The 21445-nt window shown below is 43.0% G+C and overlaps 11 protein-coding genes across 11 annotated transcripts; 6 read left to right on the plus strand and 5 right to left on the minus strand.

The window, feature by feature from the left end:
• Positions 1-447: 447 nt before the first annotated feature.
• Positions 448-1375, plus strand: Bfra_010761 (putative thiol methyltransferase protein; the record flags this gene model as incomplete). The annotated part of the gene is made up of 3 exons (XM_037341096.1): positions 448-472; positions 521-972; positions 1025-1375. The coding sequence occupies 3 exons, from the start codon at positions 448-450 to the stop codon at positions 1373-1375; spliced, it is 828 nt and encodes a 275-aa protein (XP_037188515.1).
• Positions 1376-1432: 57 nt separating this feature from the next.
• On the minus strand, positions 1433-2344 carry Bfra_010762 (putative otu domain-containing protein 6b protein; the record flags this gene model as incomplete). Its single annotated transcript, XM_037341097.1, has 1 exon — positions 1433-2344. One exon carries the CDS (start codon positions 2342-2344, stop codon positions 1433-1435), a length of 912 nt encoding a protein of 303 aa, XP_037188516.1.
• A 777-nt stretch (positions 2345-3121) lies between these two features.
• On the minus strand, positions 3122-3646 carry Bfra_010763 (putative cupin domain protein; the record flags this gene model as incomplete). Its single annotated transcript, XM_037341098.1, has 1 exon — positions 3122-3646. The coding sequence occupies one exon, from the start codon at positions 3644-3646 to the stop codon at positions 3122-3124; it is 525 nt and encodes a 174-aa protein (XP_037188517.1).
• A 1349-nt stretch (positions 3647-4995) lies between these two features.
• Bfra_010764 (uncharacterized protein) lies at positions 4996-5355 on the minus strand (the record flags this gene model as incomplete). The annotated part of the gene is made up of 3 exons (XM_037341099.1): positions 4996-5077; positions 5175-5196; positions 5271-5355. 3 exons carry the CDS (start codon positions 5353-5355, stop codon positions 4996-4998), a joined length of 189 nt encoding a protein of 62 aa, XP_037188518.1.
• Positions 5356-7438: 2083 nt separating this feature from the next.
• Positions 7439-8430, minus strand: Bfra_010765 (putative rta1 domain protein; the record flags this gene model as incomplete). The annotated part of the gene is made up of 2 exons (XM_037341100.1): positions 7439-8202; positions 8262-8430. The coding sequence occupies 2 exons, from the start codon at positions 8428-8430 to the stop codon at positions 7439-7441; spliced, it is 933 nt and encodes a 310-aa protein (XP_037188519.1).
• Positions 8431-9916: 1486 nt separating this feature from the next.
• On the plus strand, positions 9917-10161 carry Bfra_010766 (putative ketoreductase protein; the record flags this gene model as incomplete). The annotated part of the gene is made up of 2 exons (XM_037341101.1): positions 9917-9954; positions 9990-10161. The coding sequence occupies 2 exons, from the start codon at positions 9917-9919 to the stop codon at positions 10159-10161; spliced, it is 210 nt and encodes a 69-aa protein (XP_037188520.1).
• Positions 10162-10982: 821 nt separating this feature from the next.
• On the minus strand, positions 10983-12009 carry Bfra_010768 (putative gnat family acetyltransferase protein; the record flags this gene model as incomplete). The annotated part of the gene is made up of 5 exons (XM_037341102.1): positions 10983-11094; positions 11127-11248; positions 11341-11453; positions 11534-11684; positions 11740-12009. The coding sequence occupies 5 exons, from the start codon at positions 12007-12009 to the stop codon at positions 10983-10985; spliced, it is 768 nt and encodes a 255-aa protein (XP_037188521.1).
• Positions 12010-13095: 1086 nt separating this feature from the next.
• On the plus strand, positions 13096-13976 carry Bfra_010769 (putative choline transport protein; the record flags this gene model as incomplete). The annotated part of the gene is given in 6 exon segments (XM_037341103.1): positions 13096-13128; positions 13253-13376; positions 13466-13518; positions 13569-13639; positions 13727-13798; positions 13817-13976. The coding sequence occupies 6 exon segments, from the start codon at positions 13096-13098 to the stop codon at positions 13974-13976; spliced, it is 513 nt and encodes a 170-aa protein (XP_037188522.1).
• Positions 13977-14033: 57 nt separating this feature from the next.
• Bfra_010770 (putative choline transport protein) lies at positions 14034-15436 on the plus strand (the record flags this gene model as incomplete). The annotated part of the gene is made up of 3 exons (XM_037341104.1): positions 14034-14442; positions 14573-14895; positions 14951-15436. The coding sequence occupies 3 exons, from the start codon at positions 14034-14036 to the stop codon at positions 15434-15436; spliced, it is 1218 nt and encodes a 405-aa protein (XP_037188523.1).
• A 926-nt stretch (positions 15437-16362) lies between these two features.
• Positions 16363-16942, plus strand: Bfra_010771 (putative mfs multidrug protein; the record flags this gene model as incomplete). The annotated part of the gene is made up of 3 exons (XM_037341105.1): positions 16363-16521; positions 16607-16665; positions 16738-16942. The coding sequence occupies 3 exons, from the start codon at positions 16363-16365 to the stop codon at positions 16940-16942; spliced, it is 423 nt and encodes a 140-aa protein (XP_037188524.1).
• Positions 16943-19285: 2343 nt separating this feature from the next.
• On the plus strand, positions 19286-21195 carry Bfra_010773 (putative homeobox and c2h2 transcription protein; the record flags this gene model as incomplete). The annotated part of the gene is made up of 4 exons (XM_037341106.1): positions 19286-19448; positions 19505-19657; positions 19729-20577; positions 20720-21195. 4 exons carry the CDS (start codon positions 19286-19288, stop codon positions 21193-21195), a joined length of 1641 nt encoding a protein of 546 aa, XP_037188525.1.
• Between the last annotated feature and the right edge of the window lie 250 nt (positions 21196-21445).

Consider the following 21445-nt stretch of genomic DNA (forward strand, 5'->3'; position numbering starts at 1 on the left):
CATTACATGGCTATAGGAAGGTATGAGAGCGATTATGATTATGAATTGGAACAGCCATAGGGCTTTGGAAGAGTGAGAGGGGTGGGCCACATGGAGCTTCCCCCCTTCGTGTTTACACTCCCACTCAGACATAAAGGGTTTAAAACAATGTGCGCAATACGAAACCTCTAGTCAACGGTATCTGGGGTTAAGGTTGCCTGGGCCTCGGCTCAATTCAGGACCGGGGTACCTAAGCTCTGCTTACTTATTAGCGCCACAGTTGCCACAAATGCCCCCACCAAAGGCTATACGAGGTATGTTCTCTCGTCATTGTTTTTTGGGATGTTAACATCTGAATGACCGGAAAACTTGTTGAATACACGTCGCAGTATCCTGTCAAAGAGACTCATACACGACTATATCATTGAAATTCAACAGGGAAGAAGACTGTAATAAAGAGTAATAAACATGACATCCGAACTCAGTTTGTCCGGTAAGTCGAGCTTTCACGAAAAATTTCGAAATGGTACTGAACAATCAGAAAAGCGTGCTCTCCTTAAAGCCCAATTCGAAGGTCAAGATCCAGCTCAGCACGGCGAGAAATGGGATCAGCTCTGGAAAGACAATGTGACTCCATGGGACAACGATTCACCTAATCCAGCACTGATTGATATCCTAAATGAGCGGGAAGATCTAGCTCCGAAGAAAGCTGATGGTTCAAGAAAGAAAGCTTTAGTAGCGGGATGTGGAAAAGGGTATGATGTTTTGCTGTTAAGTGCTATGGGTTATGATGCTTATGGGCTGGATATCTCCGAGACTGGTTTGCAGGGTGCTAGAGACACCGAAAAGGAGAAAGATGGGAAAGGTCTGTATGAACCGAAAGACGGAATCCAGAAAGGAAATGTTACATGGATAGCCGGAGACTTCTTTAAGGATGATTTCTTGACAGTCGTCAATGGAGAGAAAAACTTTGATTTGATCTATGATTACACGGTATGTAACTCTTTGGGTTTATTGATGTCAAGAATACTAAATCTTGAGAAAGTTTGGTTGTGCATTACCTCCTAGTTTAAGGCCTGCATGGTCTAAACGATATCATGGACTTCTATCTCCAGAAGGAAGACTTATCTGTCTTGAATTCCCCACTAATAAATCTCCATCAATTGGAGGACCGCCATGGGCTATGCCTCCAAGAATTTATGAAGGTCATTTGTCTCGTCCAGGGGAAGTATTGCCATATAATGAGGAGGACTGTGAGTTAGAACTTGAGAAACTTGGCCTACCACACAAGAATGGCCTTCAACGTATTGCACACTTTCACCCCCAAAGCACCAACAGGGGTGGATATGATGCAGATGGCAAGATAAATGATTGGGTCAGTATTTGGTCGCACTAGATAGAGTCCCGCCTATAATTAGAATAAGAATTCAAGTGCTCCTTAGTTATGATGTTTTTATGGTGCTCTTCGAAGAGAATTATAATGTTCGCCCAATCCGAATCCGTGTCGATAGTATGCCAGGTGAATTGTCTCGGGTTTGTCTGTTCCAGGCTCAATCTTCTGGGCAGCTCCATTCTGTAACACACATATCTCAACGTTATATGTCTTTGCGAGAGCAAGAAGTTCCAAATGACCACCCCATTCCGCAGTATCTCTAATTTTGTGAATATAGTTCTCAAGAGGTTCGTCTAGAAATGGAACAAAATCATCTGGGTGTTCTTCGATATATGTTGCGGCTGCTTTGCGGACCACTTTGTAGCGCTGATCATCCTTCAATCCTTCTGCTTCGGCTCCAAGAGATATTCCAGCTTGTGATAATTGATCCTCTATGGCAGAGAAAAGGCAATGTCCATCCGGTCTGATTTGTTTCTCCTGTAAATTTCTCGAGGCGAATTCCTCCTGCATTCGTTTCCTCTCTACTTCTTTTTCATCAGGCATATTCGCAGCTTCTTTCTTAGCTTCCTCTACAGCAGCTTCTTGTTCTGCTGCTCTTCGTGCAAGCCTTTCTTTTTGTCGATTGCGTTTCTTAGGCTGTCCCGACTCCGTTTGTGCTGGTTCCGTAATTGAGGATTTCTCTAAAGAATCGGTGATATTGTTGACGCCATTTACGTCAGTCGCATTCGCAGAAGCTTCTGAAGCTTCCTCGTCAAGCTCTGGAACATCATCGATATCTGGAACAGGGTCTCCATTCAAGGATGCTATCTCTTGAGCTTGCCGTTCCTTCAATTGCCGTTCTAGCTCCTCGCATTCATTGTTCACACCTTTGCGAGTCTTCTTCGATGCGCCTTTCTTCTTTTGTGTTATACGTCCTTGCAGGTCTTTTTGCTCCTTACGATGTCGAATTTGCATATCTTCGAAGCTCTCCATCTTAATTTCGTGGTTTGATTTTTGCGGTAGCTGTTGTATTGTGGTGAAATGAGGGGCAGATCTTATAATATCGAGACTGGCTTGGTAAGTTTGTGAGACACCCACCGCTTTTCAGCCAGCATATATAAAAAGTATGGTTTGACACGGCCGGGAATAAGGTCCAGAAAGTGCTCTTATTCCCAGTCGGTGTAAAATTCAATAATTTTGTCCCTAAAATGAGAGGTGTAAAAGTAGGAAGGGTGAACAATTTTTTAGATGTGCAACAAAACGAAGTTTGGTCAATTTCCCACGTGACAGGGGATTTGATTGATGGACCAGATAGAAGAGCGATGACGTAAGGGTACCCTCAATTCGGTCCAATTGATCAAAAATCACCACCAAATAAAAGCAATCCTACACAATGATTCCTTTATTTATCTTTATACTGTATCTTGTTTAAGCTACTCATATAGTCATAATGCAGGTTATCACTTTGTTCATTTCGACTCTTAAAATCGATTGAGATATTGATGCGCAAGAGGATATTTGTTCCATAACAATTCCGTCCTTTCATACCTATACAAGTAACTCATGCTTCAGCAAGTCCTTCACATTGTACACCACCATATCCCACCGCTTTAAACCGAAGTCCATGTTCTCATTCTGATACTGACACGTCGGAGAGTATCCCACCACAATAATAGCGTGTAACTTACATGAAAAACAAACCACCACTTCTCAGCTTCCATAAATACAGATCAAACCAGGCGTCTGTCACCTATCCATTCCAAAGCCATCCTACGCATTTGGAAGCTCCATGAAACCTTCCGTCGCCCCCTCGGCGCCGACTGTAACAGCAAAAAGAGTAGCCCCTTCCTTCTTACTCACGTTTTTCCAAGCATGCCATCCCGCCCGTTGAATAACCACGTCTCCCTTTTTGAAAATCTTTTTCTCCCCGCTATTCACTGTGTACTCGGCCTCTCCCTCCACCACGTATACATAATCGAGCGTACGCGTACGATGCATAAACCCCTCGGTTCCATCGGGATTAGGGTCGAAGTGCAAGAACGCAGCTGCGCTACCACCAGCTGAAGGAAAGGAGACTATTTTCTCTTGCTTGGTCATTTCTTGGTGTGCTTTTAGGTCGGTTTCATCGGTGAGTGAGGGTGTAGAGGTCGCAGAGTAGGCGTACCTCAATGTCAAGCCGGGATATGTCGATTTTGTTACAAATGAGGTGGAATCAACAAAGGTAGTAGTTTTCCCATCAGGAGAATTGGTGGTAATGTAACATTTGTTATCAAATTTTGGGGTTTGTGAAGACATGTTGAGTCGATCTTCCTAGAAATGCTTGAATCTGAGATATCTGGAGCAAAGGGTCGCTTTACCGGGAGGTAATTTTGATGTCGTGGGCTTATGAGTAAACAGGTGGGAGAAGGTGGTGATATATGTTCAACAATCAATGAGCTGATGTGCTGTGGTGGACCTACCGTGTATTTGTTTTATAGTCGATAAATTTGTAAACCCCTCATTGTAACGATTGGTGGACTATGATGCTAAATCCGAAGAGATGTTACCATTAATACTGTCGAATGCTGAGGGATTCGCGCTTTCGGGTTGATTGGATTGCCGGTAATATGCCCATTTTGCTCGGTGTTCTGGTTGTGGGGATTGTTGACAGATAAAAGCATACACATCTGCAATACTTTCGCCAATCAACAAAGCTCTAGAGGAGTTTCAATTTCCACCGCCGAAGTCACGGCGAAGTAGGGAGATCAAACTCTCAAGATTGTATGAAAACGTCTTTTAGAAAAGAGATAGTTTCCCGAAAGGGCAAACAAACATGCCATCTGACACACGAAAAAATCAGTCAAGAGAGAGAGAGAGCTAGGTCAGCTTACCCGAGCCACCCAATGTTGATTCATGATCGACCTCACTGAAAATCGACCACTGCGGGGTAAACAATCACCACTCCTCCACTCTTATTGTTGAATCCACTCTGTGACAATTGTGAATCCATCATTCGTTCAAACAACACGGAAGTCCCGAAAGAAATGAAAGCGCTCAATACTATTGGCAAGATTGTCTATACTAGTATTAGTTGTAGGATTCGCAGGATTTCAAATAGGCAGCTCATGAATCTTTGTACACACGCTCCGTAGTGTGTAAATTGAAGAGGTGAGAGTGGGCTATGCTCATAGCAGTGTGCGGAAGAAGGCAAGTGAGCCATGAGCTCACTTGGTTGTCGAATCAATTTTTATGACAATTTCCGGGTGAACTCTTCAAGGTTGTATTCTAACTTGGATGGAAGATATGGATGAAGTCGAGAAAGATATGTGGTACTGTAGTGCTTAATCAGCTCAGGTGCAAAGATTTTCTACATTTTCACCTCGATTTTCAAATCGCCACAATTGATGAGAGCTGAGGCGTAACTTTATGAGGCACGCTATGCAGTCCATAGGCAGATATTTCAGGCATAATAACAAGTTGATGAGAGAGTGGTGGAATAGCTGACCGTGGCAGATGAAAAAAGACGGCAATTCAGCTTCATTCTGCCAGCGCATTGTCATATGCTTTGACGGGTTGCAGCTCCCACGCTCGATGACTGCTTCGATTGATCGGTGATAGCTGAAATATGATATAAGCTTCTAATGCCTCCTTAGATATCACCGGAGCTATGCTCTGACGAAGTTGTTTGTGGCACAGCTTCCGGCTAATGGATCCGGCTTCGAAGCCATCAAAAAGGCTGGAACTTGTCTAATTTCTGACAATGAAGGTCATACATAAAGTTCATCTCAAATTTCAGCAAGTCTTCTGATTTATAATTGCTACACTAGCTTTTCCGGGATCATACCTCAGATCAATATGGTCCACTGCTATTGCTTTTTTGAAATTTTGTTGGAGTCCGTTTGCTGGAGACTCATCCACCTGTTGGTCTTGTCTCTCTTACTTATTGGTCGTGTCTTCCAAACAAGTTTTCTATTATTATGTTTTGAGTGGATGGAGGCTCTGGTGTGTTCTAGTATAGCATTCATATTGGCACTGCATGTTTCTTCTGCGCTTTGGCTCGGCTTGTAGTTCATTTGTATCAAAATTCGATGAAATCTTCAACAGAATTTTGGCTAACATTTTTTGACGGAAGTCACCAAAGGCACTTGAAATCGAACTGGTCCATAGTCTCCACTGGCGAGTAATGATCGACAATGCGTAACAGCGACGGCCACGCAATGAGGACACTTAGAAGTAAGGAGTGGCTCAGATCATTTTCGCGAAAATCTCAAAGCACTCGAGGATCCTAGAAAATGGTTCTAGAAAATAGTGATTATGCTACATAAGATCCAAGAAATCGTCGCAGTATGCTTCGTAAAGTTGCTATGAGGGAGAATCCGAGATCCAGTGTAACATAAAGAGGGGCTTGTAGATTTTCAGTTGTACAATTTGCGGCTTTCCGACAACTTGATAGTATACCTATCACCATGAATAAGATTTTGGATATGGCAACTCGCGTTGCAGGTTATTCTCTATTGCAACGCCTTTATTATATTATCTAAAACCTCTCATTACGTCATTTCATTTTCCCACAAAAGATACCAACGGTTACAGTCCGCGTGGCACAGTATTCGCACACTTTCTTCCTACATGTATTTCTCCATTATGTCTTAATTATCGAGAACTCATTTTTCTTTTTGATGAAATGCTCATCCCACTTTTGTAATCCTAAAGTTGACAATGGCAGCCATACGATTTCCCTCCAATTCTGAGACTGTCATTCTCCCTTCCGGTACAACTTACGCCTATGTTTACATTCCCAAGACCGATTCCCTCAAATCTACCATTCTATTTCTCCATGGTTTTCCATCTACATCCTATAATTGGCTTCATAAAATCCCCATTTCGCTTCTAGAGGTTATGGTATCATTGCACCCGACCTACTAGGCTACGGCGGTACTGACAAGCCTGACGCTCTAGAGCCTTATATTTCCAAGACCATGGCTGCAGATATTGCTGAGCTACTCAATCACGAAAGTATTGAGAAAGTCGATGCGCTAGGCCATGATTTTTGCAGTCTTTTCTTGTCGCAAGTGATCAATTACCATCCAACCAGATTTCTTTTGAGTGCCTTTTTGGCAGTTCCATATTCACCACCAGGAATGCCATTTGACTTGGACCTGGTAAGGCAGTAAACAGAGCAAGAATTAGGCTTCAAAAGGTTTGAATGCATGCGATTTATCTTTGAAGATGATTCTTGGAAGACGATGGATGAACATGTATGTGCAATCTCTACGTTTTGTTTCAAGCTCATTACGTATGAGGGGTTACAAAATCTGATATAGTTAAGGCTGAAAGTTTTTTCTCTCTCATGTACGGTTCTGAGGAAGACACAGCCAAGAGATTTTGCCCCTTCAGTGCCCTCTCTACCTCTTTGAGAGAGAACTACACAACTCGGTCCCCAACTTGGCAAACACCCTTCTATGTCTCCACTCGTTCTCAGGTTCTAGCTTCCGTGGTCCGACAAATTGGTACCGTTGTTGTCATGGACAAGGTCTGGGCATTCAAGAGGAAAAAGAGGATAAACTTGACTCATAAATTCCATGCCGTGCACTTTTTATTGAGCAAAATCGTAAAAATGGTGTGAAATGGAGAGTGTGTCGAAACGTATGGAGTTGTTTGCGAAAGATTTGATTACGAAGGAGGTGGATACTACGGGTCATTGTGTCCACTTTGAAACGAAGGATCAGGTTAATGGGTTTTTGGAAGAGTTTTTTTGATGAGAGATTGAAGTGAGGAGACCGCTAGATGGGATTGAAATATATTCTGTTGTGGATTAAGAACTGAAAGCGAGTCTGAGAATAAATTGAATCAAAACTCGAAAATCGAGATTTTTTTTTGTTTTATTTGTTCTTTTGATTGTTCTAATATTCTATGCCTATTTCTCCATCTTTGTACAAATGAAATTCATGATGGTTCATCTTATAAATGAGTGTTTTGAGGTGCCCTTTCCTACCCCCTCTCGTCCGAGATCCAATATCTGCAATGCCCAAACTCCAAAGTAAATTTACCAACCCATATCCCAATCGAGAACCCAGCCCCTTCCCCAAACATAATCCTTTTCTCTCCCTAGACATCCATCATACCATCCCGACTTAATCTCTTTCCCTGCCAAACCTTTATTCCCGCAAAGTAAGGACGGGAAGTATCAGCTCCGTCACTGGCGTAGAAGGTTTCGAATGCAGCAATCTCACTGGGATGGATGTAGTGGAATAGCAACATCATGTTAAGCATCAATGCTCCGTCGAAGACAATCAGGAATGTCTCGTGACTTCTAATGAGTCCAGTGGTACCTGTCAAGTTCTCCACCAAGCGGATCAAAGATCGAATAGCAATAAGGGCAGAAGCGATGTACATAGCCACGAGATGTCTCTTGTATGGGATGCCTGTACGAGCGGACTTTGGTTCCACGGTTGCAGAAATGCGTTCTGTGGGGTTCTGCGAGATGTTGTATTGGAATTTGGCAGCTGTGAAGACGAAGATGACAAGGAAGAGTAATTGTTCGCCCAAACCCATCATGACAAGTCTGTTACCGAGTCTGATCCAGCTGACGGGCATCGTAGTCATAAGACGAAGAATAGAACCGACAATGAGGATAATGACGGAGAAACAATCGAAGAAGAGGAAGATCTTCTGGAATCTGCTGAGACGGATTGGAGATAGTGATTCACCACCGACGGCTTTGACGAGGTGCTCATAGTACATGTAGACTGCTGCTGCCATGATGGTTGGAGCTACGAGAATACAGGTGTATTGAATGCCGAAGGGAATGACTGAGAAGGTTGGTGACTCGAAGTGTGAAATTAAGCGGCATGCATAACCGATTGCTTCGACTATTGATGAATGTTAGTACAGTAGCTTCACTCTGGGGTATTTAGTGTAAGTGACTTACGAAGACCTCCAACTGCAATGGGGATGAAGAACTTGGTCTTCGATCGTGAGATTTGATATGCGTGTAGAAGTGTTGACTGGACGAAAATTGCTGCGAACATAGCTGCAACTGCCATGCTTGGTACATAGCAGTAGTATGCACACGATTCTAGGGTCGTTGTAGCCACCATGATTGCGGTTATTTGTGTTGTTGGAGTATAATCTGGGGAAGTGGAGAGGATTTGAAAGTTATAATGGAGATTTAGATATCAGATGGATATTAGAGTATGATAAGATGGATAGTGTAGTATGATAAGATGTGTTGTGAAGATAGAATTCCTCGAGAGAAGACCCCTCATCTATATAGCAACACATAGAATCCATCATGATAGCAGTCGCACATTATGTTGGCATTTTGAAAAGACCGTCTTATGTCGAAACAACAATATTTCCTGGCGTCCCATATCTAGAATCAAAATAGCACATCTTGGCACAGCAAAGAAAAGTTTAAGGATATCTTAACCAATCAAATCATCTCGTATAACGCATGGCGAAGTTTAACAGGGGATTGAAAGTAGTGCTTAGCTTAAACAGCCCAAAGTGGGGTCTTCCAGAACCCCGAATACGCAAATGCGAAAGTTTAAATTCGACTAACGTGTACCGCAGCGATCCTCTAAAGATTTTCTCAAGTTTCATAGGGCTTAATGGAATTCGATCGACAGCTGTCATTTTGAAACTCCGATTTATAACCTCCGACTTCCATCTTATCATAGATATATTCCTGTCGATGATCAAGTGGCTTGGTGATATTGATGAAATGAGGGGAAATAAATTTTGCAAACCTGGCAATATGTGGACAGGACGGTAAAAAGGAGGAGGTACACGGAACTTGCCAGACTTCTGGTGCAGAGTTTCGGGAAGAATTCATTAGAAGTTGATATGACTATAGTACAGAACCAATGAAGAATCCCCAACGCTCCCCGATATATGGCTAGTTAATTTATCCCGTAGTCCCCCTTCACACTTGCTTGGTAGAATTCAAGATTTCTCGACGAGAACAGAGACCCAGATTCAAGTCTCCGCAGCGATCTAAGCTGAGGGCGCCCGGTGAGCCTATCTCCACTGCGCTTCTTTTTGGTGGGCTTCTCTTTCTCGGCTTCATGGCCGCAAGAGTTCATAAAACGAATGATCCACTGCTTGTTATTGTCATTTTATATACCTATATACGAGACTGCGGGTGGCTTATTTTGTGGAGTCTACTTAATCTCGACGTCGCGAATGTTCTAATTCAAGGCGGTCGTTCGAAACTTCGTCTTCTTCCTCTTAATCTGGAACAGCTCCTACAATCTTTCATGCAACTCCTCGAATCGCGAATCAACCCTTCATGTAGCAGCAGGCGCACCCATCATGCTAGAGGTAATCGTAATTTTGTGTGAAGCAAATAGTTACGATTGATCTCGAAACAGCCTGTCGAGCTTTCGATCGATATCTGCGGTGAGATAGAGGTGTCGACCAGAGACAGTATTCATGAATGCTGCAATGCTCAATGCATCTTCATCAACACCTTGGTTTAGAGTCGATTGTTTCATCAAGGTTGTGATGGAAGTCAGTTTCGTTAGTCTAGGGAGACATGACCAATAGTTTGATGGTCAATCAATGCTACATCATACAATAGCCATGAACCACACACTCGCATGTTCTAATTGGTCCATTCGGTATCTCCATTCATCATGAACTTTCAAGATTACAGGTGTGCCATTCTTAATTCAGCTATAGAATTCACAGCTAATATCTTGGGAGATGCTCAGAAGAATGTCCCTCAATATAAGCAGGTCATCGTTACCTCATCCTTTACCTCGATTAGAGATCTGGAAAAAGGGCTTAGAACAGGCTACATATACAGCGAGAAGTATTGGAGTTGAACTACCTATTATGTTGCAACGATTACCTAAACACCAATCGAAGTGTGCGTCAAAAGCTTTTGCTCAAAAGGCAGCATATGATTTTGCGAAAGGATTGAAGACCTACTTCAGTGTGTCTACCATCTGCCCCTTATGGTATACGGGCAAACTTTGCAGAATGTCACATCGCATGACAATCACAATGCTCTCCGCAAATATTCATCACTCCAAAAGGTTGAAGAGCATCATCCAAGATATCAATTGCTTTGGCTAGGCCGATGTCCACAACCTGGAAGAAATTCATTCTCGAGCTTGTGAATCTGCAAAGGCTTCTGGCCATCGCTTCCCGACCACGGGTAACAAATCCGCATATGCTCAATTGTGCGAAATTATCGGAAACCCATTTTGCACGTTGCAAGGATAAAAAACTCAATATTCATCAACTTCTCAAATTGAAAATTTGTAGTTTTACAAATTTAACAGTAAGAAGGCCAGAAACAAGCCTGCATTAGATTTCTAAAATGTAGAAGAAGCCATTTGCGATCAAGTTGTGGAGTTTTGAAACTGGGAGAGAAAATTGGGTAAGGTTTGGGTGGGGATCAGTTCAAAGCTTCAAGGAATTGATGGCTTAAGATGACTTGTAACCATTTGAGAAGCTTGTCTAAATTATAGTTCCTGTGGCGAAGGCTTTAATATGATAGGATGCAACAAATTTGTTTTGTTTCAAGTCCACATTGCGCTGACTATATTCATACTAGCTACACCGCTTAAGCTAAACACTGGTTTTCGCCGCGGCTGCAACACATACAGAAGAATGAACTTAGTAGGTTGAGCCGACCAACCTACGGGCAAAGCTTCATCACGGGCATTTTGACTTCACTTCTACCCTCCTTTGCCAACATCTGATCTACCTGCCAGGGTGTCTGTGGCTTCCCTTCTTCAAACACCCCCCGACTGGTCTATAATTAATATAAAAATTAAATGACCTTAAGTCATGCAGCAATCTTTTCCATTCTCCGCTTGCATTTTTCTTTTCAAGACTTATTGACAATTTCATGAGAGTTCGGAATCCGTGTTTTTCATAAAGACCACGACCACTATCTGACGCCTAGAATTTGAAGGCAACTTAGCATGCACTGGAGGGCCCTTCAGGATATCACGAATAGCAAGAAAGAGTAAACAGCGTTGTATCCCACTTACCTCGATGAATCCTTCCAACCCTAACTTATCTGCCATGTTGGTGCCCCAGTCCATCAGAAGTGTGCCAATACCTTTTCCTCTATACTTCGGATGTACTGAAGTTTGATTCAGAGCTGCACAGGAATGATTAGGTTACGACAGCTTCAACAAGGTGATGCAGATTACAGAGCAAATCAGGGAAAGATCTGCTTACCTATATGAGGTCTATTCATCCATTGTTGCCGAGGTGTATAACACTGTCTCACAAACTCGGTTGCAAAATTCCTACCTTCTCCTTCCGGCCACCAAGTTGCAACTATCTTGGGGAGCTCGTTGGGCCATGGCGTGTCTGCAAATATGAGCCACTAAATTTATCTATTATCAGCATACAAGAAATACTAATGATAAGAGGAGAATTACCTGACAGGCACCGATAACTGCACCATTACTCTGGTCGACCACATAGATCCAATGGCTGACACCCTCCTTGTATGCCAAATGAGTATTCCATGCTCTCTCCTTATCAGCCAAGATCGCTGCCTCGTGATCCCGTGCTGTAGGACCATGTACTGGATGGAAAATTTGGAAAGATGGTAAGTAAGGATCGTGCCAGGCAATCCAGGCTAGATCGACAATCGCATCCGATTCGGCACGAGAAGTGGCTTCGTGAAGTGGGTAGACGGGGGGCATCTTGTGTATAGCCGGGGTTCTGCAAGAAAGGGTTTATTTGGATTGAATGAGCAGACAGCTTCGAAATAATATGGCCAGCACCAAAATTTTAGTTTTGAGGTGAAGTGATGGTCTCAGGGTACTTATGCAGTGCTTAGCCGAAATCCTGTACCTCCTGCTTACTTGCTCAGGGGTGTTCGGGAAATTTTCATTTTTTATGAGATAAAGCTCTGTAATCCGATTGGCAGTTGCTGCCTTTCATTTTGCAGTGGGTCTGTCATTCCGATTTTAATGTGACATCAGACGTAATGCTGACTAGGATGGGCACTAGTATTCACCTCCTGGCCGATACCAACTCAATTCCAACAGGATCTAAACCAATTTGTATCTTTTCAGAGAAGCTCCACGTAGACGGAGAGATCGAAATATCAAGCTCGCTCGACTCATTTTTAATCCACAATCAGATCGTAGTGTAAGCTCGTAATTTTGATATCATGAGTAGTCTGAGCATCTATCAATTCTTAGCTTGCAAAGAAGTGCATGCAAATATTGATTTAAAATACTCATTATAGAGGCATTCGATATCAATTTTTGAAGAGGTGGTGAAAAATCCACATCCTGGTATTTTCGTTCATCGAGAAAAAGATACGTTGCGGAACCACGAAAGCCAATGGAAAGTCCGTCGAAACTCACAATTCCATGCATATGCACTTAGATTTAGCCGTCGCAGTTTTTGGTCTCTGATAGAAACCTTCCACAGAAGTCTCCATGCAGCCAGCATGTTAAGCAAATCTTTCCCTCTTGTCACCCACTTGCAAGATTCATAGGAAACAAGAAACAGAAGAAAGTTTTTCTATTTAGAGTGTCGACTTCATTTGATTCCTCCACCTGTTTTCCCCAGAGAACGAGGGCTGAATAACAATTAAACTACTATGTCAAACCTGGAGTCGAAAGAACGCCTTCTAGAAGAGGATCATTTGGACCTCGAGCATCAGCTGCAACCCCGAAACAACCGATCATGGTTTCGCCGAGTTCATTATACTCTAGCAGCATTTGCGATAGGCTTCTCCGTCTTCTTGAATGTATATTTTACTCTAGACATATTCTATGGCGGATCCAAAGACAGTGTTTCCAAGTACGGTATGATGAATATTTAAAACTGATATCTACTCTACAAAGAGTGCTGAGAGTGCATACAGCTAAACTAACAAGCGACGTACCACATACTTATCAATTCTACACTGATTATTGGGGGGAAAATCAGACTCTCGTGGATGAACTATGGGAGAGCATCAATACCGATCCAGTCGCAATTGCGTTGCCGAGTTCTTATGTCAAAGAGCACCAGCTAGAGCCATCAACACAATACCCTTGGAACCCCGATAAAAGTATCTACTTTCTCAAGGTTTACCACAGCCTGCACTGTCTAGTAAGAATCATTCAGCGATAGAAAGACACAACTCTAACCCATTTGCAGAAGACCAAGATGTCATTGAACTCGCTCGAGCCGGGAAGAAACAAGTCTTGAGGGTATGGAGACCAGAAAATCTAACACAAGTATCAATACTAACTACTTCTAGCGCAGATTTGCACTGGTCAGCTTGATTGGCTTTGCATGCAGTCTCATGGGAACTTGGGAGGGTGTTCTAGTGTAAGTATAACAAAACACTTCCAAAGATCAAGGTGTTCACCTGATAGAACGCGCTCTATAACTTTCCAAGACTGATAAAAAGAATAGGTTCTTCCTACTCGGTTATCAGAAGTTGGTCTCCAATGCAGCTTGCAGCCTTTCTAAATCGGCTATCGCCTGGTGCTAATCTGTTTCTAGTGGAGGGCCTGCCGGCCTCATTTATGGATTCCTGGTCATATGGTTTGGTACATTCTGTACATTTGTCACTATGAGTGAGTTGGCATCCATGGTTCCTACTGCTGGGGGCAGTATCACTACGTGGCAATCCTTGCACCGACATCTTCTAAGAAATTTTTGAGTTACGTGACCGGTATGTATGCCGCATGAGCCGATGATCACTGACTTTCTTGTATCCATGCTTGCGCATACTAATTTTGTCATTCATTTAGGATGGGCTACTGTGATGGGTTGGATTGCAGCAACAACAGCTGGTGCTTTCTTTACAAGCGAGCTCATAGAGGGGCTCGCTGTTCAAAATAACTCAGAATTTGTTCCTACAGGCTGGAAAGGGACACCGATATTCTGGGCAGTGCTGTTTCTTTGTGTCTCTATAAACGGCTTCTTGAGTCGGGCGCTACCTATTCTTGAAGTTGCTATTTTGGTTGTTCACATTTTAGGATTCTTTGCAATAATCATACCGCTGGTTCATCTCGGACCTCACGGCAACGCTAAAGAAATTTTCACCACATTTGTGAATACCGGGTGGGAATCCCAGACGCTTTCATTCTTTATTGGTCTGAACGGAAATATCGCGGCCTTCACTGGTAAGTCATCTCCTCATCAAAACACATTGTTATATTAATTGTCTTTTTCAGGAGCTGATTCAGCTATTCATGTATGTTCACCCGAAGAAATTCTAGACATCTGCATCGATTAATCTTGAATAGATGTCAGAAGAGGTAAAGCATGCTTCGCTCAACGTTCCGCGCTCTATGCTACTGTCGATCTTCATAAATGGACTTCTCGGGTTTGGCATGCTCCTCGCAGTTCTTTTTTGCGCTGGAGATCTTAACAAAGCAGCTGAAAGCCCAACTGGATTTCCATTCATTGCCATTTTTACCAATGCTGTTGGCTCTGCCAAAGGAGCTAATACCATGGTGAGCATTGTAGTCTTAATGTCACTTGCCGGGGCTATTGCGGCTTTAGCTTCTGCCAGTCGGATGATGTGGTCCTTTGCACGAGACCGAGGGCTTCCATGGGCAAGTAAACTCAGCAGTGTATGTGACCCGTTAAAATGTATAGGCTATTCAATTTCTAGGCTGATAATTTTAGGTACACTCAAAAACAGCGATTCCACTGACAGCTATTGTGGTAGTTACAATTTGTAGCGCCTTAATAGGGATTATCAACATCGGATCTTCAGACGCCTTCAACGCGGTCGTATCCTTGGTGGTTGAGGCATTCGCAACCTCTTATTTAGTTCCGTGCTCTTTGCTACTATATCGACGGCTCAAGGGCCAGATTCTGGAGCCAAAAGAAAGCTTCGATGTAATATCAACAGACAAACAGCTAAAATGGGGAGAGTGGAGAGCCAAGGGATGGCTGGGAACAGCAGCCAATGTCATCACTTGCGTGTATCTCTCCATAGTCTGCTTTTTTGCCTTCTGGCCCGCCACCAAACCAGTCACTGCTGTCAATATGAATTATAGCTCGTTAGTTCTGGGCACGGTGGTCATTGCAAGCCTTATTTACTATCTCTTATGGGCCAAGAAAGTATATCAAGGTCCAATCATGGAGGTCAGTGTGCACGCATTGTAAATGGTCAATATATTCTGCTGCAAGGGTTGGAATGGCTTGATATCGTATTGGAGCTTGTGTAGACATAATTACTGAGGGAAGTTTCGGGTTTCCTATAGAGATTCTCTATCATGTAGTAGTATTTCAGGTCAAAATTAGGAAAGCAATAATGTTGAAGCGTTTTCTTTCAAACTCCCGTGCATGGGTCTCTAGACACACGTATCTGTGATAAACAGTCTCAATCGCTATTGTGGTCATTTACTGTACATCAATCTTCCATAAACCCAGCCCATACTTCAACTCGGCCACTTTTCATCAAGAAATTCATGCAATCTAGCAGCCTACACCTAAAAAAAGTATTAATTGCAGAGATATGGGTTAGAGTGAATCTTCCAATCATATATCCGACCGCCTACCCTACAACTAGTAGATCCCTGCTGCGCACCTCAGTTCGGATATTAGACGGCATTCACAATCAGCAAAAAAAAGTAATGATTTGAGTGTATCAGAAATCTACCGAGGCACACTCTTTCGTACATGTGATTTAGAATAATGAGCGATAAAGTAATTCAATTAAAGTATCGACTTACTGAAACCCTGGATCAAGATGTCATTTCACTATGTTTAGGGCGGGTGTTGTGTTGAAGAGGGTGTTAAAGCAACCCCAGTCTAAGACTGTCTACTCCACTGTCTGTGCATGCACGTTGGCGGCCCAGTCCTCATAGCGTGCTTGGCAATCAAGATTTCTTGACATCTGCCGACGAGCAGTTGAATGTCCAAATATGGTAGGTACCACAAAAAGAGCTGTTGGATTTTAGCTTATAAGTACCCCATGTGGTCATCGAATACTTGCATCTATCGGAAGTATTTTTTCAAGCCAATCCTAAGAGTGCCTTTCGCTTCAAAGTTTTGCTATTTTTCTGTGCTTCCAAGTCTGGAAGAATACTATGTCGGACAAAGTCCTCGAAGACCAAATCAATTCTAGCGGGAATTCCAGTTTGACTTCTTCAGAAAAAGATGGTGTCACCCAGCAGCCTATTATCGAAGCCTCCGACTCGAATATTGTGGATTTTGAAGGTCCCTCGGACCCTGAAAACCCATTGAACGTATGCTCCAGTTTCAGTACATTCCCCTTCTCCTCCTTCCTTTAACAGACCCTAAGAAAATCATATCAACGAAGTTAATATGTAGTGGTCATGGAGGTACAAATGGACCATGGTAGCTCTGGTTTCTTTCGAGAACTTGATGGTGTAGGTTTCCTCCCCTGTGATTCAATGATCACATTTCATGATGATATCTAACTAATGAAAAATTGTTGAAAGCAATCTCGCCACCATAATCTGCGCACCAGCGACACCGCAGATTCTCCAAGAGTTCCATAGTAACAATGCTCTCGATGGACCTATTATTGTTTCAATCTGGGAGCTCGGAGAAATCTTAGGACCACTGATGATGGGACCATTATCTGAACTTTACAGTCGCTTCTACATTTACAATATTGCTAATATCTTCTTTACTCTCTTTTAGATAGCGAGCGCTCTCAGTACAAGCATTAAGATGCTCATAGGCTTCCGATTTCTGAGTGGCATAGCTGTGGCCTCCACAACTCTCAATGCAGGAACCGTTGTCGATATGTTTCCACAATCTCAACGAGGGACTGCCATGTCTATCATGGGATTTAGTCCATTAGTAGGTGTTGTCTGTGGATCTATCTTGGGAGGCTATGTCACCGCTAATCTCTCCTGGCGTTGGGCATTTTGGCTGGTGGCAATTGTAGCCGGGAGTCTTGAAGTCGGCTTTTTGCTGTTCTTTCGCGAAACCTACTCTTTTACCATCTTGGAACGCAAGGCAAAACGTCTTCGTAGAGAGACAGGTAACGCTAATCTTCGTTCTAAATTTGATCAAGGGAAATCAGCCAAAGAACTCTTCAAGAGAGCAATAATGCGCCCTGCAAAGATGCTGATATTCTCACCTATAGTCATGATGTTATCACTATACAATTCTCTTGTTTATGGATACTTATATCTTGTCATTACGATTCTGCCAAGTGTTTTTCAAGACGTTTACCACTTCAAGCAAGGGCCCGTAGGGCTTATGTACCTCGGCATTGGTATTGTATTCCCATCTCTTTCGGATTCAGATTCTTCCTTAGCGCACCTTTGAAAATAAATACTTTGTCCCATTCAAATAGTTCTGTGCATCATGCTAAGAAACAGCATTTAGGGATTGGCATGACGTTAGCTGTTATCCTCTGTAGATTGACCCTTGACAGGCTCATTAAGCGACAAGCAGCCAAGGTAGCTCAAAATCATGACACCAACCATCATGAGACTGATCAGGCGGTACTTATCGACCCAGAACATCGCCTCCCCCCATGTTATTAGGTGGAACGCTCCTTCCTCTCGGACTTTTCCTGTACGGCTGGACAAGTCAGTACCATCTTCATTGGATTGCTCCTATAATTGGAACTGCACTATTAGGCTTTGGTCTTATGGTGACGCTGATTCCAACCTCTACATACTTAATGGATGTTTATACGATATATGCGGCTTCCGCTGCTGCTGCAAACTTATGTCTGAAAAATCTTTTTGGTACCGTTTTGCCATTGGCAGGACCCCCTCTTTACAAAAAGCTTGGCCTGGGTTGGGGAAACTCGTTATTGGGTTTCCTGGCTCTTTCTTTTGTGCCAATTCCCTTGATTTTAATGAAGTTTGGGAAACGGTTAAGGAGTAGTGAGAACCAGCGATTAGTTCTGTAACCTAGGGTTGCCTTGGTATTTCTGTTAGTTTGTTGCGCCAATATGACTTTATCTAGTATTTGGATCGGCCTCTGACGATCGCTGCCGACTTGGCTGATGGGGGTAGTTCAATGAGGACAAGCCAGTCAAATCATGCCTTTTTCAATGTACTACATCATAACACTGCCTTATAATCGTTGAAACTTACCAGAGTATTGTTTTCTTGAACAGAAAAAGAGAAATCCAAAGGGAATTTGTCTGGATGTTTAATATTGGCAAGCAGTCGTATCCCCTCTGAAGTCATAAGTACTACTTGTCTCAAAAAAAACATGAGAGATTCGCGACAGCTACAATTCTGGTATTCCAACTACTTATGTAATAGCCATGACACTCAATAAATATGCTGAAGCATTAGCGAGAGGCGGATGCACATCAGATTTTCAAGTAGATCAGCATTTGCGTTGTGGAAATGCTTGAAAATTGCATTCATATCGAAGTACTTACTGCGTAACGGATGAGCTAGATATATTCGTAACTCGAATAGTGTCGTTGCTGTCATAAAACCGTCTTCCTTGCTCGGTTGACCGAATTGTCGCCGCATTCACCGCCATTCCGCGGCAAATAGGTATCCCTTAAATCGGACGTCATGGATTTTCAAAACAAAAGATGAACCCCGCAAAGGCATATCATTCTAGCATGATGTTTCAAGACGAACGAATCAACTAGAGTGATTCCGTTTTCGCCACATGATTCTGGAACGAATCGCGTTTCAGATCCAGCCTCACTCGACAAAACACAGAATGGCTACTCACATACCCCAGTATTACAGCTTATCATTACCAATGTTGATATCATACAAGCATATAATTATGCAGGGAGAGTTCCTTAAGAGGGCGCATTGTTTCGAAACTACACAACTATCAGCCCTCTCGCTTTGCCCTATGAGCTGCATGGATCTGAGCCCGAAGTACATACATTCATAGACGGTGGCGATCAATCACAACTTTAGGCTCACAATTGATGCGGGTCATCCAGAATATCATTGTCAACTTATATAGGGCCAGAATAATATCTGTATATGGCTATCCCTCACTACAGAACACACGACTGAGATTCTGGACACGCTAGCCGCTATGAATATGTTACCATTGATGGATAACCAGGAGAATATGTTGAAAAGTTGGGCTTCAAATAACCTGGGCAGGCCTCGGGATGGCTCCATGGCCTTTTTAATGAGCGAGACAGGTCTACAGCAAGAACAAATAGATCACTGGTGGACCTGTCAAGAGAATACTCGTAAGTAAAACATCTTTTTATCTGGCACGGAAAAGGTTTCTCATAGTCGATTTTAGGCGCCAATATTTTAATCACGTCTGGAGAAGTAGGGTTACCTTCTGAGATTGACGCGTGTGGTTCTGAAAGCCGCAATTCCAAACGTGCACACCTCGAATTTTCAGACTCGACACCCATTCTACTGGGCAACAACATACAAGATTTCGATGCAGGTTTTTCCAGTCTTGTTGATTGGTCTCATCTCGAACAATCATTTTACAATATGCATGGCCCCCCTCCACAGATTTGATGGACTTTTACCCCCTCGAAAATTGGTGCGAGCAGTCCTCGGAAGATGGTCTCCTTCCCTCGGATACTATGGCATTCTCCGATACCGATTCAATTATGTCAATACCATCAGGTTATGGGAGTAAGTGCGCTTCAAACAGATCATCTGGACGTACTTGGGGCACTACATCAACGCTTTTCTCCGTTGACGAAGCCCTGGAGGCAGGCCCAACTAACGCACCCCAGAGTTTCCAGCATCATCAGATTACACAGCCAACAAAATTCCCTTCGGTTTTGGATTTACAACAAAAATTAGCTGATGTTCTCGATACAAGTGAGCCCATTACTCGACACCGCAGCTTGGAATCTATCCCTCGTCCAACCACAAGCTTGAGACGGAAATCAAGTACAACTTTCAATTCTAAGAAACTACCAGATATACCTCAAAAGTTCTTAAGATATAGTTGTACTATATGCGGTCAGCCATTTGAACGTAAAGGTGCCAAGGGCGACTGGAAAAGGCACGAACAAACAAAGTGCGAACAACAGAAACTCTGGTACTGCATGTCCAAAGAGCCCACTGTTCAGATACTTAATATTTGGCATTGCATATTATGCAATCATTTCGATGGAAATCGCAATGGGATGATTAACCATCTCGTTGACAAACACCGATTTCAAAATTGCTGGAGTAAACCTTTGTCTGAAAGGAGCCATCCTAGGAAGGACAAGTTAAGGGATCATTTGAAGAAACATCATGCTTTATCGGAAGGATCCACAGGCTGGGAAGCATGGCATCAAGATTTGCCCGAAAAGAAGGCTTGGGGCTGCGGCTTCTGTGGTGGTTGCTTTTTCACTTGGGATAGTAAGTCACACGTTCATCTTCATCTGTGATAGTGTTTTTCTTTTACTTCTCTTATTTTATTTTTGTGAAATTGACCTGGTTAACGATATGAATTTTAAATAATTTGGGTTCATGAAAACCGACTTTTACTAACCTCAAACAGCAAGACTTGACCATATTGCCGAGCACTACGAAAAGCAAGGTCTTGATGTATCACAATGGTCATTAACGAATGTAATCAAAGGCTTGCTCAAACAACCTAGAGAATGGGATGTATTGACTGCTTGGAACACAGTCGTTGGTCATAATGATGAATCCTGTACATGGTCAGATAATGACGCTCTGATGTTGCAGCGCAAATTAGAGTATCGCGAGGGCACGCCACATAGTCTGGCCGAAGAGGCGAGAAGATTGGCTAAAATATCCTCACACAACTCCGTACCGCAGACTTGGCCCCTCAATGAATCTCGTGCAGCAAGACTAACACGAAATTTGTTAACTGGGTCTTCGAGAAAGAACCCTCTAAACAGGTATGGCGGCGTTTTTCACGGGGAACCTTCTGTGGCACATCTTAAGCACGCGGATTTCGGAATACAAGGCGATGATTATACAGATATATTTAATGGTCGAGTAATCTGAATGGTAGAGATGCATGCAAGAGCAATGTAATGTGGGAGCTGGCTATCCACACTCTAGAGTGTTTTTGATTCATCACTCGATGTCTGCATGAGGACTCTAGTGTATTTCAGAAATACACACCTGAGTATGAGCGTGGCCTGGTGCTAAACGCTATCGATGAATCCATCATCTGCTCGGATAATAACCAACCTAGACGATGAATCAATGGAGCTAAAGGAGAAATGTCTCGGGCTGGAAAAGACTGTAATAA

Source organism: Botrytis fragariae (genome assembly GCF_013461495.1).
Source record: "Botrytis fragariae strain BVB16 chromosome Unknown tig00000223, whole genome shotgun sequence".
Classification (NCBI taxonomy): Eukaryota; Fungi; Ascomycota; class Leotiomycetes; order Helotiales; family Sclerotiniaceae; genus Botrytis; species Botrytis fragariae.